Source organism: Malania oleifera, chromosome 1, assembly GCF_029873635.1.
Source record: "Malania oleifera isolate guangnan ecotype guangnan chromosome 1, ASM2987363v1, whole genome shotgun sequence".
Lineage (NCBI taxonomy): Eukaryota > Viridiplantae > Streptophyta > Magnoliopsida > Santalales > Ximeniaceae > Malania > Malania oleifera.
Window position 1 is genome coordinate 116,781,055 of NC_080417.1, and position 17,330 is coordinate 116,798,384.

Here is a 17,330-nt window from a genome sequence, read left to right on the forward strand (position 1 = left end):
AAAAATAGAACGGACTTCAGTTTTATCTTTCAACAGGTAAATCCAACTAATACGAGTGTGATCATCAATAAAAGTAACAAACCATTTATTGTGAGTGCGATTAAAAGAGCGTGAGGGCCCCCATAAATCACTGTGAATCATAGTAAAATGTTTGGATGGTTTGTATGTGGATTTTGGAAAGGAATTGCGTTGGTTTTTTGCAAGCTCACAAATCTCACACTGAAAATCAAAAGACGTCTTATTTGAACAAATGGAAGGAAATAAACGTCTTAAATATTGAAAATTTAGATGACCCATCCTAGAATGGCATAACAAAATTTCACTATCCCTAGAAACATATGCAGAATCACAAACAGCAGTTTGACATTGTTCACTCATATTCGCCTCCTTAAAGTAGTAGAGTCCCTCATACTCCTTAGCACTGCCAATCGTCTTCCCTGATGATAGGTCTTGGAAAACACAGTATGAAGGAAACGAATTTAGCAGAGCAATTGGAATCTTTTGTCAACTGGCTTATGGATAACAAATTGCAAGACAGCCTAGGGATGTATAGGACAAATTCTACAGTTGTTAGAGATTCGAATAGTTCCTTTGCCTGCAACAGATGAGAGTGATCCATATGCAATTTTAACTTTCAAATTTCCAACACAAGATGAATAGGATGAGAACAGATGATAGGAATCAGTCATATGATCAGAGGCACCAGAATTAATTATCCATGGTGATTTGTAAATAGAGATAGTATTTAAGGCTATCAAAAAATTACCTCGGTGGGATAAAGAATTAGAAGAAATACGTGTGGAAGACTGACCTGATGCTTGAATGTTAGAGAACATTTAATAGAGTTGCTCCTATTGTTTTGGATTGAATGCACTTCTTGAAGTGGAATTATTATTTTTCTCACTTTGTGGTTTCTCGGCTAGGTTATCAATAGCAGCTTGGTAGCCACGATTTTTGGGATTCTGTCTCGGCTTCCAATCTACGGGCTTCCCATGTATTTCCTAGCAATTATCTTTTGAGTGGCTCGACTTGCGGCTGTGCTCACACTAGGGTCTCGCCGATTGAAGGTTTCATGGAGTTCACTAGCCACACAGTCACCATGGAGTTCTCGGACTTCCTCTTCTGCAGAGCTGCAGCATCGGTTGAGGCAGGCTTCTTCTTCTCGCCGGTAAATTAGCCTAACTTTCCTTTGCCGTCAATCACGAGTTTGATTGACTAAGCCCATTCACGGAAATTCTTTCCGTTCAGTCTCTCCACCGAGAGTGGGAAGGACCAGATGTCAAGCCCATTCGAATTCAAGGTGGAGGTGGCTTCAATCTCGTCGTTGAGAGCTTCAGAGGTACTCGACCCTTTGTTGTTGACGAAACCTTTTGCCATCTTTAACTAAGATTATAAAAACCCTAGCTCTGATACCATGAAATCAAAATAGGTTTTGTGTATTTCTTGAATGAATAATTTGTACAAGCTGATACATTATACTTATAATACAATTGTGTATGCTAAAGATGGAAACAATCTCCTAAAATAATCTCTCTCAATAATAGACGTTTCTCTACATAAATATCCCCTAAATCACTCCAAGACATTCGGGATTTCTACACATACTCAGACGTTGAAAGCTACTCCCAAATCTTTGAGATCAAAACTCAGCTATGGAAGATGCAGCAAGGAGAAAGATAAGTCACAAACTACTATATGGAGATGACGAATCTCTAGCAAGAACTTGACCTGAGCATTGAGGAAGAATGGTAATGCCCCGGAGACAGTGCCTGACACAAGAAAAATTCGAGAATGAACAAGTCTTCGAATTTTTGGCCGGACTCAACCGAGACTTGGATGAGGTGCGAGGGAGGATTCTCGGCCAACGTCCTCAACCTTCAACTCGGGAAGTTTTCTCGGAGGTTAGGCTAGAGGAGAACCGGCACAAAGTGATGTTGAAGGAGCCGATTCTGGTAGGAAACAATGGTCTTGAAATGTCTGCCCTCACTTTAAGAGGAACTTCTGCTGGGACAAGCCAAAAAACACAGAAAGGAAGACCCTAGTGTGAGCACTACCGCAAGCTGAGCCACTCAAAAAATAATTGTTAGGACGTACATGGGAAGCCCGCAGATTGGAAGCCGAGACAGAATCCTAAAAATTGTGGCTACTAAGCTGCTTTTGATAATCCAGCCGAGAAACCACAAAGTGAGAAAAATAATAATTCCATTTCAATACAGAACAATAGGAGCAACTCTATAAAATGTTCTCTACCATTCAAGCATCGGTTCAGTTTTCCACACGTATTCCTTCTGGTTCTTTAGCCCACCGAGGTAATTTTTTGACAGCCTTAAATACCATCTCTCATTACAAATCACCATGGATAATTGATTCTGGTGCCTCTGATCATATGACCAATTCCTATCATCTATTCTCATCCTATTCACCTCGTGCTGGAAATTTGAAAGTTAAATTTGCATATGGATCACTCTTATCTTTTGCAGGCAAAGGGAGTATTCGAATCTCTGACTCTATAACTCTAGAATTTGTCCTACACAGCTCTAGGCTATCTAGCAATTTGTCATCCATTAGCCATTTGACAAAAGATTCCAATTGTTCTGCTAAATTCTTTTCCTTCATACTGTGTTTTCCAGGACCTATTGGTAGTGCTAAGGAGTGTGAGGGACTCTACTACTTTGAGGAGGCGAATATGAGTGAACAATGTCAAACTGCTATTTGTGATTCTGCATTTGTTTCTAGGGATAGTGAAATTTTGTTATGACATTCTAGGATGGGTCATCTAAATTTTCAATACTTAAGACGTTTATTTCCTTCCATTTGTTCAAATAAAACGTCTTCTGGTTTTCAGTGTGAGATTTGTGAACTTGCAAAACACCAACGTAATTTCTTTTCAAAATCCACATACAAACCATCCAAACCTTTCACTATGATTCACAGTGATTTATGGGGGCCCTCACGCTCTTTTCGCTCTTTTAATCGCACTCACACGAAATGGTTTGTTACTTTTAATGATGATCATACTCGTATTTGTTGGGTTTACCTGTTGAAAGATAAAACTGAAGTCCGTTCTATTTTTATCAATTTCCACTCCATGATTCAAATACAATTCCAAACTTACATTCAAATCTTGCGTACTGATAATGGTACAAAATATTTCAATAATATCTTGGGAAATTGTCTTCAAGAAAATAGAATCATCCATCAAAGTTCCTGTGTGGATACTTCTCAACAAAATGGGGTTGTCGAACACAAAAATAGGCATATTCTTGAAGTAGCTCGGGCATTGATGTTCACTACAAATATGAAAAAAATAATTTTGGGGCGATGCCGTTTTAGAAGCTACATATCTCATTAATAGAATGCCTAGTCGGGTTCTCTCTTTTGCCACTCCTCTCCAAAAATTCCAAGAATGTTTTCCCAACTCTCGGCTCAACCCCGATCTCTCCCTAAAAATTTTTGGGTGTACTGCATTTGTACATGTTCATGCTCACAATAGGGATAAATTGGAACCTCGCGCCATTAAGTGCGTTTTCATTGGTTAGTCTCCCACTCAGAAAGACTACAAATGTTATGATCCTATCAAAAAAAAAAATTGTTTGTTAGTCTTGATGTCACGTTCTTTGAAACCACTCCTTACTTCCAAAAGCCCTCTTTTCAGGGGGAGGATTGGAGTGAAGATCGGTTCTTTGATTTCTCTGTTGGAGAATCTAGGCCATACATTGAGTTTGTTAACAACACTGTCATTACACCATTCCATGATCTGTCATGTACAAAAAACCAGGTGCAGAAAAACAAAATTAATAAGGAGATACTTGTTTATTCAAGGAAGCCAAAATCAAAGAATAGGGAGAATCTCATACCTGAGGCACCAAGAGAGTTGGAACCGGTAATAGCTCCAAGCAACCATGAGTCCACACCCAATCCTGATCAGGTAATAGATCCAAATGGCCATGAGCTTCCTTCTGATAAGTTTGCACCTGAAGACATCAATTTACCCGTTGCTCTCAAAAAACAAACTAGGTCATGTACTTTCCATCTCATTTCAAAATTCATGTCTTGTAAAAGTCTGTATACAGGGTGTTGTGCATTTACCTCTAATCTTGACAAGATAAAAATTCCAAAGAATATTCAGGAAGCCCTGGAGATTCCTGAATGGAGGGAAGTCGTCATGGAGGAAATGCCAGTCCTAGAAAAGAATTGAATTTGGGATGTTATGAATTTGCCGAAAGGGAGGAAGCCAGTAGGCTGCAAATGGGTCTTCACGATGAAATATAGAGCTGATGGGATAGTTGAACAGTATAAAGCCCGTTTTGTTATTTGAGAGGGAAGAAGCCAATAGGCTGCAAATGGGTCTTCATGGTGAAATATAGAGCTGATGAAACATTTGAACGGTATAAAGCCCGTTTTGTTGCAAAAGAGTTTACACAGATCTATGACATTGACTACATGGAGACGTTTGCACCGGTGACAAAATTAAATATAGTTCAGGTTCTCTTGTCCTTGGCAGCCAACTTGGATTGGCCACTTCAGCAATTCTACATTAAGAATGCATTTCTAAATGGCGAGTTAGAAGAAGAAGTCTATATGACGGTACTACCAGGTTTCAGTAAGAAAGGTGAAGAAAACAGAGTATGTAGACTCAAGAAGTCCCTGTATGGACTCAAGCAATCTCCTAGAGTATGTTTCGACAGATTTTCGAAGGTGATAAAGAACCAAGGATATCGACAAGGGCAAGTTTTTCCAACAGTCTAAAAGTGGGAAGAAAACAATTCTGATTGTGTATGTTGATGATATAATCCTAACTTGAGATGATACAATGGAGATGGAAAGATTGAAGAAAGTCCTAGCTGCTGAGTTTGAAGTTAAAGACCTGGGACAAATGTTGTACTTCTTGGGAATGGAAGTTACTAGATCAAAAAAGGGTATCAGTGTCTCTCAGCGAAAGTATATCCTTGATCTCCTAACCGAAACTGGCATGCTTGGATGCAAACCTAGTGAAACCCACGTTGAAGCAGCAAAGAGAGTTGAAGAATGCGGAATATCAGTTGAAAAGGAGAGGTATCAGAGATTGGTTGGTAAACTAATCTATCTATCGCATACCAGACCCGACATCGCATTTGTTGTAAGTGTGGTAAGCCAACACATGCATTCACCAAAGGAGACTCACCTAGAGGTTGTGTACAAGATTCTCAGGTAACTCAAGGGTTCTCTAGGCAAAGGACTCTTCTTCAAGAAGTGTGAAAGCGAGGAAGTAGAAGTTTTCACAAATGCTGATTGGGTAGGATTAGCGGAAGATAGAAGGTCGACCACTAGATATTGTACCTTTGTATAGGGAAATTTTGTGACTTGGAGGAGTAAAAATAGAATGTAGTGGCTCGAAGTAGTGCTGAAGCTAAGCTCAGAGCAATTGCACAAGGGATATGTGAAGGACTGTTGTTACAGAAACTTTTGGAAGAACTACAGATCACGGTGCAATTCCCTATCAAACTCTACTGTGATTACGACGCAGCTATTAGTATCTCTATCAATCCAATTCAACATGAAAGGACTAAGCATGTAGAAGTGGACCGACACTTTATCAAAGAAAAGGTTGAAGAAGGAACCATTTTTATGACTTACGTTCCTAGCAAGGAACAAACAGCAGACATCTTTACCAAGGGGTTAGCTCGACAGAGTTTTGATGATTTCGTGTGCAAGTTGGATATGATCAATATCTAAGATCCAACTTGAGGGAGAGTGTAGAAATCCTGAATGTCTTGGATTGATTTAGGGAATATTTATGTAGAGAATTGTCTATTATTGAGAGAGATTATTTTAGGAGATTGTTTCCATCTTTAGCATACCCGATTGTATTATAAGTATAATGTATGGGCTTGTACAAATTATTCATTCAAAAAACACAGAAAACCTTTTCTGATTTCACTAGAGTTTGCAAGCTCGTTAAGTCTCTGTATGGTCTCAAACAAGCTTCAAGGCAATGGTATGCCAAACTTTCATCTACTCTTATTGATGCAGGATACAAACAATCCAAGGCAGATTATTCACTTTTCGTCCAATCCCATGAGGGCAATTTCATTGCCATTCTTGTCTATGTGGATGACATTATTGTTGCAGGAAACAGTTTGGAGTCGGTCAATGAGGTCAAGAAATGCCTAAGCGATCATTTCAAACTCAAGGATCTGGGAACTCTTAAATACTTTATGGGAATCGAAGTGGCTTGTTCAACCAAAGGAATATTTTTATCTCAGAGGAAGTATGCACTCGAGATATTAGAAGATACATGCTTCCTTGGAGCTAAACTTGGAAACTTTCTCAAGGATCAAAATCTTGCACTCAACGAAAGTGATGGCGACCTGATCTCAAATCCTTCATCGTATAGGCGACTTGTTAGAAGGTTAATTTATCTATCACAAGACTCGAATTAGCTTATTCAGTGCATATACAAAGTTAGTTTCTGGACAAGCCATGAATACCACACTTGGATGCAGCACACAGGGTCTTATGGTTCTTTAAGAGAACCCTAGGTCAAGGAATTTTCTTATCTTCTTCTAGCGAAATTCAGCTCTATGCATACTGTGATGCAGATTGGGCACGATGCAGGGACACTAGACGATCGGTCACCAAGTATTGCATCCTACTTAGAAAACCACCCATTTCCTGGAAGAGCAAGAAACAAATAGCAGTTTCACGCTCCTCAACCGAAACAGAATATAGGTCTATGGCCTCCACATGTTGTGAGGTTTCTTGGCAGTTACTTGGCTAAAGTCTCTATTCTAAGACCTTGAAGTAATGCATTCTCAACCATTCAGTTTGTACTCTGACAACAAGGCCGCTATACACATAGCTTCAAATCCAGTGTTTCGTGAACGAACCCAGATTTTTGAGATAGACTGTCATGTGGTTCGAGAAAAACTCCAAAGTGGCATCATCCAAACAAGCCAGCAACCTGCTGATCATTTTACCAAAGCTCTTGGATTCGCACAGTTTAATTGTTTACTTAGCAAGTGGGGTGTCATAAATATTCACGCCAATTTGAGGGGGAGTGTTAAGGAATGCCGTAGTCCGGCTGAAATCACGTAAACTTTCCTAAAGAGAAAAGTCATTAGATCATTTTATTTTGGAAAGGAGCGTATAGATTGATTTTCCTTTAATTACATGTTCCCAAGTTCTTTGTATAAATAGAGGGTTGTACAGAGATTGAAAAATATGAATAGCAACTCATTCTTTGCTATCTTTTATTCTTTATTTTTGTCTCGCTTCCTTTTGCTCTAGTTTTATCACAAAGCACTGATAATACATTGGGAAGAGCATCAGTGCTACGCATTTTGCATCTATTATGTACAATACATCCATGTTTGCTGTATTGATCATCTTAGGCATCATGGGAAGTGCAGTTCCAACCATGCTCAAATGATCATGTTGGAATTTTTGTTAGAAACAAAAATGCATGGCCACAATCCACCTCTCTATTTAAATAGATGGGAGCAAAAAGCACCATTTTAATGGTGTACCAAAAAGAGCATAACAGATGAGTTGTTATGTTTGATTACCACTTTCTTAAAAGCTTAAGCTATTCGCTTGTGGGCCAACAATGTATATCAAGCTTTAACACTCCCCCACACGTGTAGCCCGATACGTGCGACAAGACTAGAACCCAGGATTTCTTGGTAACCAGCTCTGATACCATGTTAGATTACCACTTTACCTAGAAGCTTAGGTTGTTAGGTTGTGGGCCAACAATGTATATCAAGCTTTAACAAGTTACTTAAGCTCAAGGATATTTTCTTGAAATGTATATGTGTCCAAGTAAAATAACTACTTCAACCTCCAGATATTTGTTGCCCTTGCGCCAGTTTATTCATCCAACTCATGGATAATCTTGGGAAGCATTTCTCTGTGATCTGTAAGACTACTAACTTCCATCTCCAATGAAAGAGAGTTGGAAAAAATGGGAAATAGAATTCTGAGTTCTTTTTCTTTATCATTGATATTTCTGCTGTATATATTTACATTGTATTTATTATTGCCTCTAATTATATATTACTTAAATATTAAGTTGGATGAATAAGATAGATATATATTTTGGGGCTTGAATACAATAGTTGAACTTATATCAATGTTTTAAAAGGCGAAGGCATCAGGCAAAGCATAAGCCTTCTGAGAATTTTATTTTTTAGATAAAAATGTGTAAACAAATTTATATTTAAAAGAAATTATGAAAATTACAAATAAAATTTTAAAAATAAAATGTAATTTAAAATTTGTTGCATCCATTCAGAAATGCTAACTTGAATTCATCAAGTAAATCATGACAAGAGATAATTGTAGTTATTATTATTATTATTATCAAAAAAGAGAAATTTCATCAAAAGGGCACCAAGGGGGTGCCATCCATGTACAAACAAGAAAAGAGAGAGAACAAAAAGATGATCAACAGTGTGACAGTGTATCCAAGAGATGAAAAATTAAAAGTGTGTCCAGCTTGCACTGCCTACCCAGCTTGAAACAGTAGTAAGCCATCTATCCTTGCAGATTGTGGGAGAAGTTGATGTTCCCTCAAAAGCTCTTGCATTTCTTTCCCATGCAATCCAGAAAATAATAAGAGGTCAAAATGAGGCCTTTTTTCTTTCTTTATGTAGAAATGGCCATTTCATGCCCAGATTTCCTTTCCCACAGATTCAGCAGTGACCCAGTGCTCTCCTGAAAGAGCCCTGGCCAGATTCCATAAAATTCTGGTCCAGTGGCAGTGGAGCTGTAACTGTAAGTGGTCCAAAATTTCAGCATCATTTTTCCAAGAAAGCAGCTATGACCAAGGAGAAACCCCTTCTCTGAAGATTATTAAGAGTGAGAATGCTCCCCAAAGTTGCCTCCCAAGCAAAAAACAAAACGAAAAAAAAAAACAAAACAAGACAAAACAAAACAAAAACAAAAACAAGAAACAAAGACTTTGCATGGTTCAAGAGTTTTCAAAATGGCTTTTCAAGGGAAATCAGGTCTGACGTCAGATGGGTTGTCGAGATTTTTTTATTGAGCTTCCACCTCAATCATGAGCATTTCTAAGGAAGGAGATTTTCCTGGCTGCCCAATAAGAGAGTGGTCCACATGCATGACGAGATAATCATGATGTTAAGAAGTTAAAAATATTTTCATGATTTAAGATTCAACTCTCAATTATTTTGAGGTTCAATAGTTTAAGAGATCAACTGATTTTTGGATTACTTTTCATATAAACGTGTGATTAAAATTTTCTAGCCAAATCTAACTTGAGATTCACGCCCTCAAAATGTGTAAGCCTTAACTAGAACGGTGCAGAAGGCGTGCCTTTTCTACATATGCATAAGCCTTAGTGTATAATGCATTGACTTTTTGGGCAATTTGGTATTTTAGACTAGACCTCAAGGCATTTTGGGCATGCCTAATCTTGAAACGAGCCTTAAGAAAATATTGATTGACTTTTGTAAAACATTGATATATATATATATATATATATATATGTATGTATGTATGTATATGTTTGTATGTGTGTGTGTGTGTAGAGGAAAAAAAAGTTGACACATATCCATGGTTTTGCAATTACTATGTTTAAATTTTTAAAACAGTTATGAATCTTTTTGACACTTCTTTTGAAGTAGTTTTCTTCATAAACACCAATTGGGGGTAGTATTGGAATTTGGAAACTAGAATCTGCAGATTTCTACAAGTAGCTGACCTGTGCTTCAATCAAGTCTTTATTGTTTCATAAATATGTAAATTACCATGTGAAAACAGTACAGTAATGGGATACTTGACTGAGATTCTATTGATCTCCGAGATGGACGGATTTTACTCATGAATTCAATATAATTCATACGTTTTTATTGGAAAGTGAAGATGGACTATTTTTTTTTAATCGATGTTTACTAGTTAGGTTATGTAATTAGATTGTTAGTGTTTCCTAAATTGGTTGCAAGTTCAATGTAGTTTCAAAATCATCTGTTAGCATTTAGCAGTGCATGTAATGGTGGCAAACATAGCATCCTTATATACACATTTGGAGTAGGATCATGGATGCTAGTTGTGTCCAAAAATGGTGTACACAAGCCTCATGTGTCAAGAATTTTGGTGTGGCTCTCTCTTTGATGGGAAGAAGTGCCCTACACGTCATAAACTTGAAGGCTGAAGAACTGGAGCTATATGGTGTATAGGACGTAGTGGATCTAGAGAAATATATTTTTTCTGATTCAAATGGGATTTTAATTACAGTAACTTGCATTACCAACAAAATGTATGCAATATGGTTTTGCAATGTCAACAGAGAGCCCTATTGTTGAATCGAAAAATTGAGTGAATCTATATTTAATGACATATGTTTTTTTAATGTAACTATTCATTTATTGGTCTTTTGATCTTCTGTATGTGAGCAGTATCATTTTCAGCTTGTATGGCTAGTTGTTGACTGGACGTTGCTTGTTTCAGTTGCACAACAATTTATTTTTGCTTTTCATTCAAGCCTTTTACTTTGCAGTGCATTCAAGAAGATGAGGATGAGTCTACCGTCTCCATGAGTATTCGTACATGTCGTTATTATCTCGTACCATGTTTTTTCTTGTTTGATAGAAGCCACCAACTTCTAAAGCTTGTATTGGATAACATGGTATCAGTAATAGCTGAAAATAGTTTATCTACGATTGGACATTACAAAACTGATAATTCAATTAGGATAAATGCAATTGTTTCTGTCCTGTTATGGATGTTTAAAGATGTTAAACTCCAGTGGACTCTTTCATCATGCAAGGTAGAAATCGATCGTATTTTACAGAAGATTCTTTCAGTACAGGTATGGTTTTGCTTCTCATTCATTTTTTTTTTTAGTAATTTAAGCTTTTAAATATGATTAGCTTTGTGTGGCACTCATCATCCTTATTTTAAATTTTGGCTGTGGCATGTCCTTGCTGAATATTTATCATTTCAGTTACAAGCTTACAAGTATACTAATACGTGATTATCAACAATTATGGGCAATGGGCAATGGGATATGCTCGTTGCATTAGAACTGAATGTACAGTATGTGATAAAATCATGGGTTCTTAAAATAATAATGCAAGCCACATGCTTATGTCTCTATGATGGTGTGTGTGAGGCTGCCATCATGGTGTTAGCTTTTTGCTTAAATTTGAATTTGTTTGAGCTTAGCTGTTTAAGTTGTTGCATCCAATGCTATTCCACAGTTATCTGCCATGTGAATTCCTTATTTACGATCCTTTTTCATATATATTCCATCCTAGGCATAGGGTACATTTGTGCAGTCTCTGTATGTTTACTTAAAAACTGCGTGCATGTGCATGTATAATCTAATGTAATTAAAAATATATATGAACAAAATAGGGCCCAACATTGGTCCTTTTGGTGACATGTAGTTGTGGCAATTATAACCCATACCCATTAACCCACCCATACTCATCATAAATAAAAGGGTTGGGGTACACTCATGTAATTATATGGATCATAAATAGGTGACAAATTTAGACCCATTTAGTAAATGGGTTAGATGGGTGTACGCGCATAACCCATCAACACATTCAAATTTCCAATATTATTAATTATAATAATAATTAACCTATTTAATTTGTCACATTTAAAAATATATTATGAGTAAGTAACTAATATTATAGTTTGAATCTCTATGTGCGTAATGTGCTTTTGTATTGTTCGGTTTCAATATTTACATAATTACGTACATAACTTGACTTGATTTTTAAACAAATTAATATGCATGCATGTTCATAATTGCATAATTGGTTTGATTTAGATATGTCTATTATTATGTAGATATGTGATTATACTATTTTCTGTACTTATTTATCATTTGTAATTAAATTATATAATTACGTAATTAATATTATAATTTGGAAATCTAAATGCATAATTTTATAATTATGGACAACTTGGTTACAATATATATGTAATTATGCAATATGCATATGTACGTAATTTAATTTACTTTAGTTTTCCAAATCAATTAATATCCATGCATGTATGTACTTTACACAATTGGTTCAATTTAGATGTCCATAATTTTATAGTTATATATTTATATTAATTGTTGACTACACCTAGCATTTGACATTAAACTATATAATTACGTAATAATACCATTATTTGGAAAATCTAAGTACATAAATTTGTATTTATGAACAATTCTATATAAATATATTCGTAGTTACGCAATTATAAATGTACACAATTGGTTTGGTTCAAATGCATGCAACATGCATGTACGTAATTACATAATTGGTTCAGTTTAGATATGTCTGTAATTATGTAGTTATGTTAACTATCAGTTGAAATTAAACTACATAATTACATAATTAACGCTATAATTTGAAAATTTACATACCTAATTTTGCAATTGTGGGCATATTCAATTAAAATATGTACATAATTACACAATTATAAATGTACATAATTGGTTCAGTTCGGTTATCCAACCCATCTAATATGCATGCATGTACGTAATTAAATAATTGGTATGATTTAGATATGTCCCATAATCATGTAGATTGTTGTAATTATTAGTATTAACTACACACATCATTTGAAATTAAAATACGTACATAATTACATAATTAATACTATTATTTGGAAATCTATATACATAATTTTGTAATTATGGACAATTTGGTTTGAATATGTACATAGTTAACTATACAATTATATATGCACATAAATTGGTTTGGTTCAGTTTTCTGAACTAATAATATACATGCAGGTACACAATTACATAACTGATTCAGTATAGATATGTTGTTATAGTATTGGTTATACCTATCATTTGAAATTAAACAACATAATTACGTAGTTAATACTAAAATTTGGAAATATATGGATATAATTCTGTAATTATGGACAATCCCGTTGGAATATGTACGTAATGACGTAATTATGTATGCACGTAATTGATTTGGTTTGGTTTTCCAAACTAATTAATTAATACGCATGCATTTATGTAATTACGTAATTGGTTCAGTTTATATATGTCTATAATTATATAAATATATTATAGTGTTGGTTACACATTGTTAGATTACCACTTTACCTAAAAGTTTTAGCTGTTAGGTTGTGGGCCAATAATGTATATCAAGCTTTAACACTCCCCCACACGTCCAGCTCGACAGCACGTGGAGAAATAAACAAATGATAAATTACACCATAGAATAAAGGCGGGCGACAAGACTAGAACCCAGGACCTCTTGGAAACAAGAGCTCTGATACCATGAAAGATTTTTTAGAAGAAGAATAACCATTCTTATTGAATTTCAAGAGACACGATTACAAGATAAATAGTAGAGGAAGGCCACCTAAATTAGGAAGGCCACAAAATCAGCAAATCAAATCAGCAGATCTTTAGGCTAGAAAACAGGAAATTGAAACTACTAGAAACTTAAATAGTAATTTTAGATTTTAAAAAATAGAATTTCCTAATTTATTCCCTAGAAATCCAACACCACCACCCCCCCCCCCCCCCCTCAAGTTGGAGCGTAGATATCATCATGCCCAACTTGCTTACAAAGAGCTCAAAACTAGGTCTGAAAAGTCCCTTGGTGAAGATATCAGCTATTTGTTGAGTAGTAGGAACAAAAGACATGCAAACAGCTCCACTATCAATCTTTTCTTTTATGAAGTGTCTGTCAATCTCTTCATGCTTCGTGCGGTCATGTTGTACTGGATTTTGAGCAATACTTATGGCAGCTTTGTTGTCACAATACAACTTCATTGGCATGTTCACCGACATCTGCAGCTCTTCAAGTCTTTAGCCATAGCATCTCACAAACTCTGTTAGCCATAGCCCTATATTCTTCCTCGACACTACTCCTTACAATAACATTATGTTTCTTGCTTCACCATGTGATCATATTTCCCCAGACATAAGTACAGTATCCTGAAGTAGATCTCCTGTCAATAACTAAGCCTGCCGAATCTGCATCAGTCTATGGCTCTATATTCTGCTGTGTGGTCTTCTAGAAGAGTAAACCCTTCCCTGGTGTACTTTTTAAGTATCTGAGAATCCAATAAACTGCTTCAAGATGTTTCTCATAGGGTGAATGCATAAGATGGCTTACCAAACTCATAGCAAAAGCAATATCGGGTTGTGTATGTGATAAGTAAATTAACTTTCCCACCAACTTTTGACACCGAGTTGTATTCACTAGATCACCTTCCTTGTCATCTCCAAGTTTCTGATTGGGATCTATTGGAGTGCCTACTGGCCAACAACCACTCATCCCAGTCTCCTTAAGGAGGTCAAGGACATACTTCTGTTGGGACACAACAATCCCTTTCTTCGACCGAACAACCTCCATTCCAAGGAAATACCTCAAAGATTGTAAAACCTTGATCTCAAATGCTGATGAGAGGGAAGTCTTCAATCGGTTCATCTCAAGTACATCATCTCCAGTGAGAATTATATCGTCTACATACACAATCAGTATTGCTATCTTCCCATCATGTGAATGTCTTATAAACATCGTATGATCACCTTGCCCTTGAGTATACCCCTGACTTTTAACAAACTGATTGAATTTCTGAAACTAGGCTCTTGGTGACTGTTTTAACCCATATAAGGACTTTTTTAGTTTACACACCTTTGTGCCTAACTTTTCACCAAATCTTAGAGGTGCATCCATGTACACTTCTTCCTCTAGGTCTCCATTAAGAATGCATTTTTTACATCCAACTGTTGCAGAGGCCAATCACGATTAGCTGCAAGTGACAAAAGAACTCTTTCAGAGTTTAGCTTTATGACTGGGGCGAATTTCTCCAAGTAATCAATGCCATAGGTTTGAGTGAATCCCTTGGCTACTAATCGAGCTTTATACCATTCTAGAGAACGATCAGATTTATACTTGACAGTGAACACCCTTTTGCACCCTACAGTTATCTTTCCTTTTGGTAGATCAACTAACTCCCACGTGCCATTTTTTTCAAGAGCTTTCATCTCCTCGAAGACAACCTCCTTCCACTCAGGAACTTTTAGAGCATCTTGCACAGTAGTAGGACTCTATACAAGACAATTGTGAGGTAAAAGCACGAAAAACAAGTGAGGGATTTTCATATGACACGTAATTGGACAATGGATGTTGGGTGCAAGACCTCACACCCTTTCGGACAACAATGGGAAGTTCAGAATCATTGAACTCAAGATTGGAACCTGACTCGGACTCAGAACTCGAAGATGAAATGGATTGAACATGAGGTAAAGGCTCGGTGAGGACATTACCTGGAAGGTTTACGGATTCTAGACAGTGTAAAGGATTGGAAGACCCTTTCTTTCGAGTTGTCCTTTGTCGCGAGTAGACAATGTCAAATGGTACCAATGTTGTGGTGTTTTTTTTTCTATTTCTCCTTTGTTAGTCATTATAGGATCATGAACACGATGAGATAGCATTGTAGGAAGACCTGGCTTTTTAGTATCTAAATAATCGACTCGCTTTCTCGTGGTATAATAAAGCTTGGGTTTTCAGGTTGAAAAGGATCATTTTTCGAGTCTTCAATTTGGAAAAAATCATGAAACACAGCCGAATCTTTGTTTTGGTTCCCCCCCTCCTCTCTCTGTAGATAAGGTGTAAAATAGGGATGTAATTCAAAGAATGTAACATCCATGGTAACAAACATTTTTTTGGAAATGGGTTCAAAACATTTATACCCCTTTTGAGTGGGAGCATAACAAACAAACAAACACATTTTGTGGCTCGGGGTTCAAGTTTTCCTCAATTATGACTATGAATATGAACAAAAGCGGTACAACCAAATATCTTTAGTGGTAAAGAAGAAGACAGCCGATTTGTTGGATAAAACTTGTGAAAAACATCAATAGGTGTTTCAAAGCTTAAAACCTTATTAGACGTTCTATTTATGAGATATGTAGCAGTAAGAATGGCTTCACCCTAAAGATATTTAGGTATCTGATTGGTAAAAAGCAATGCCTGAGCTACTTCCAATAAGTGTTTGTTTTTTCTTTCAGCCAAACCATTCTGTTGCAGAGTGTCGACACAAGAGCTTTGATGAACAATTCCTTTGTCAAGAAAAAATTGGCCCAAAATGTTTTTGAAATATTCTCAACCATTATCACTCTGCAATATTTGAATATTTTTTTGAAATTGTGTTTGTACCATGGTGTAAAAATTTTTGAAAATTGTTTCCACTTCAAAATTTTCCTTTATCAAATAAACCCAACTTAATTTGGTGTGATCATCAATAAAGGTCACAAACAAATTTTTGCTAGAATACGTAGATGTTCTACATGGACCCCAAATATCACTATGAATCATAGTCAATGGTGTAGTTCGTCTGTAGGGTTGGGTGAAAAGGATGCATGATGATGTTTAGCAAATTGACAAACTTCACATTGAAAAGAAGATGGACTTTTATTCCGAAAAAAATTGGGAAATAAGTATTTTATATATTGAAAACTAGGATGGCCTAACCTATAATGCCATAACATGATATCATTATCTTTGTAAACAGATCAGAATTTAAGCAAGTACTTTGACATTGTCTACTCAAGTTAGGCCCATCGTCAAAATAATAGAGTCCATCGTTTTCCTTACCACTACCAATCATCCTCCTCATGGTCAATTCCTGAAACTCACAATAAGAAGAGTAGAAATTAGCTTGACATTGATGATTAGAGGTAATTTTACTGATGGACAACAAATTGCAAGACAAATTTGGAACGTGGAGCACATCTTGGAGAGTTAGCAACGAAGTGAGTTTGATAGTTCCTATCCTGGCAATTATTGAGGGTGAACGATCTGCAATTTATACCTTTTTTATTGCCTGCGCACAGACTATAGGATGAGAACAATTTGGAGCAACCAGTCATATGATCAGTTGTGCTAGATTCAATTAATCCAAGAATGAATAGAATTAGGAATAACGCCTAAAAACGCAGTAGCAAGAGAGTTACTGTTTTGTACCGAAGAACGAGACGGAGTTGAGGACAGTTTTGGAGATTGAATCAATTTGTACAGCTGCTCTAATTGCTCCTTGGTAAAAGGGACTGCATTCGAGGCGTGACTGTCACATTTGGATTTTGGCTTCCAATTTGCTGGTTTACCATGAAGCTTCCAACATATCTTCTTCGTATGCCATGGTTTTTTGCAATGCTCGCACCATGGTTTCTTATGCCCATTGAGTTTTGTAACCGTGAGATAAAGGGCTGAATTCTGGGAATAGAAATCAGCGGATACAGACTTGGGAGGATTGGGTGGAATGGTAGGATTTCTTTGGGCGCGGGTCATCGCTGACTTATACGACATCATCAGAAGAAAAGAGCATGAGGCTCTAATACCATG

At 36.5% G+C, this 17,330-nt stretch overlaps 1 protein-coding gene across 7 annotated transcripts in view; it reads left to right on the forward strand.

Moving 5' to 3' along the window:
* The window catches only part of LOC131161857 (uncharacterized), a 131,999-nt gene that overhangs the window by 103,307 nt on the left and 11,362 nt on the right, over positions 1-17,330 (forward strand). For 4 of the 7 annotated variants that reach the window (XM_058117855.1, XM_058117862.1, XM_058117871.1 and 1 more), the window contains exon 20: positions 10,487-10,813. In XM_058117855.1, the coding sequence (XP_057973838.1) occupies positions 10,487-10,813 (327 nt within the window). The remainder of the gene's footprint in view (positions 1-10,486; positions 10,814-17,330) is intronic. The other 3 variants (XM_058117879.1, XM_058117887.1, XM_058117895.1) reach the window with 2 other exon arrangements.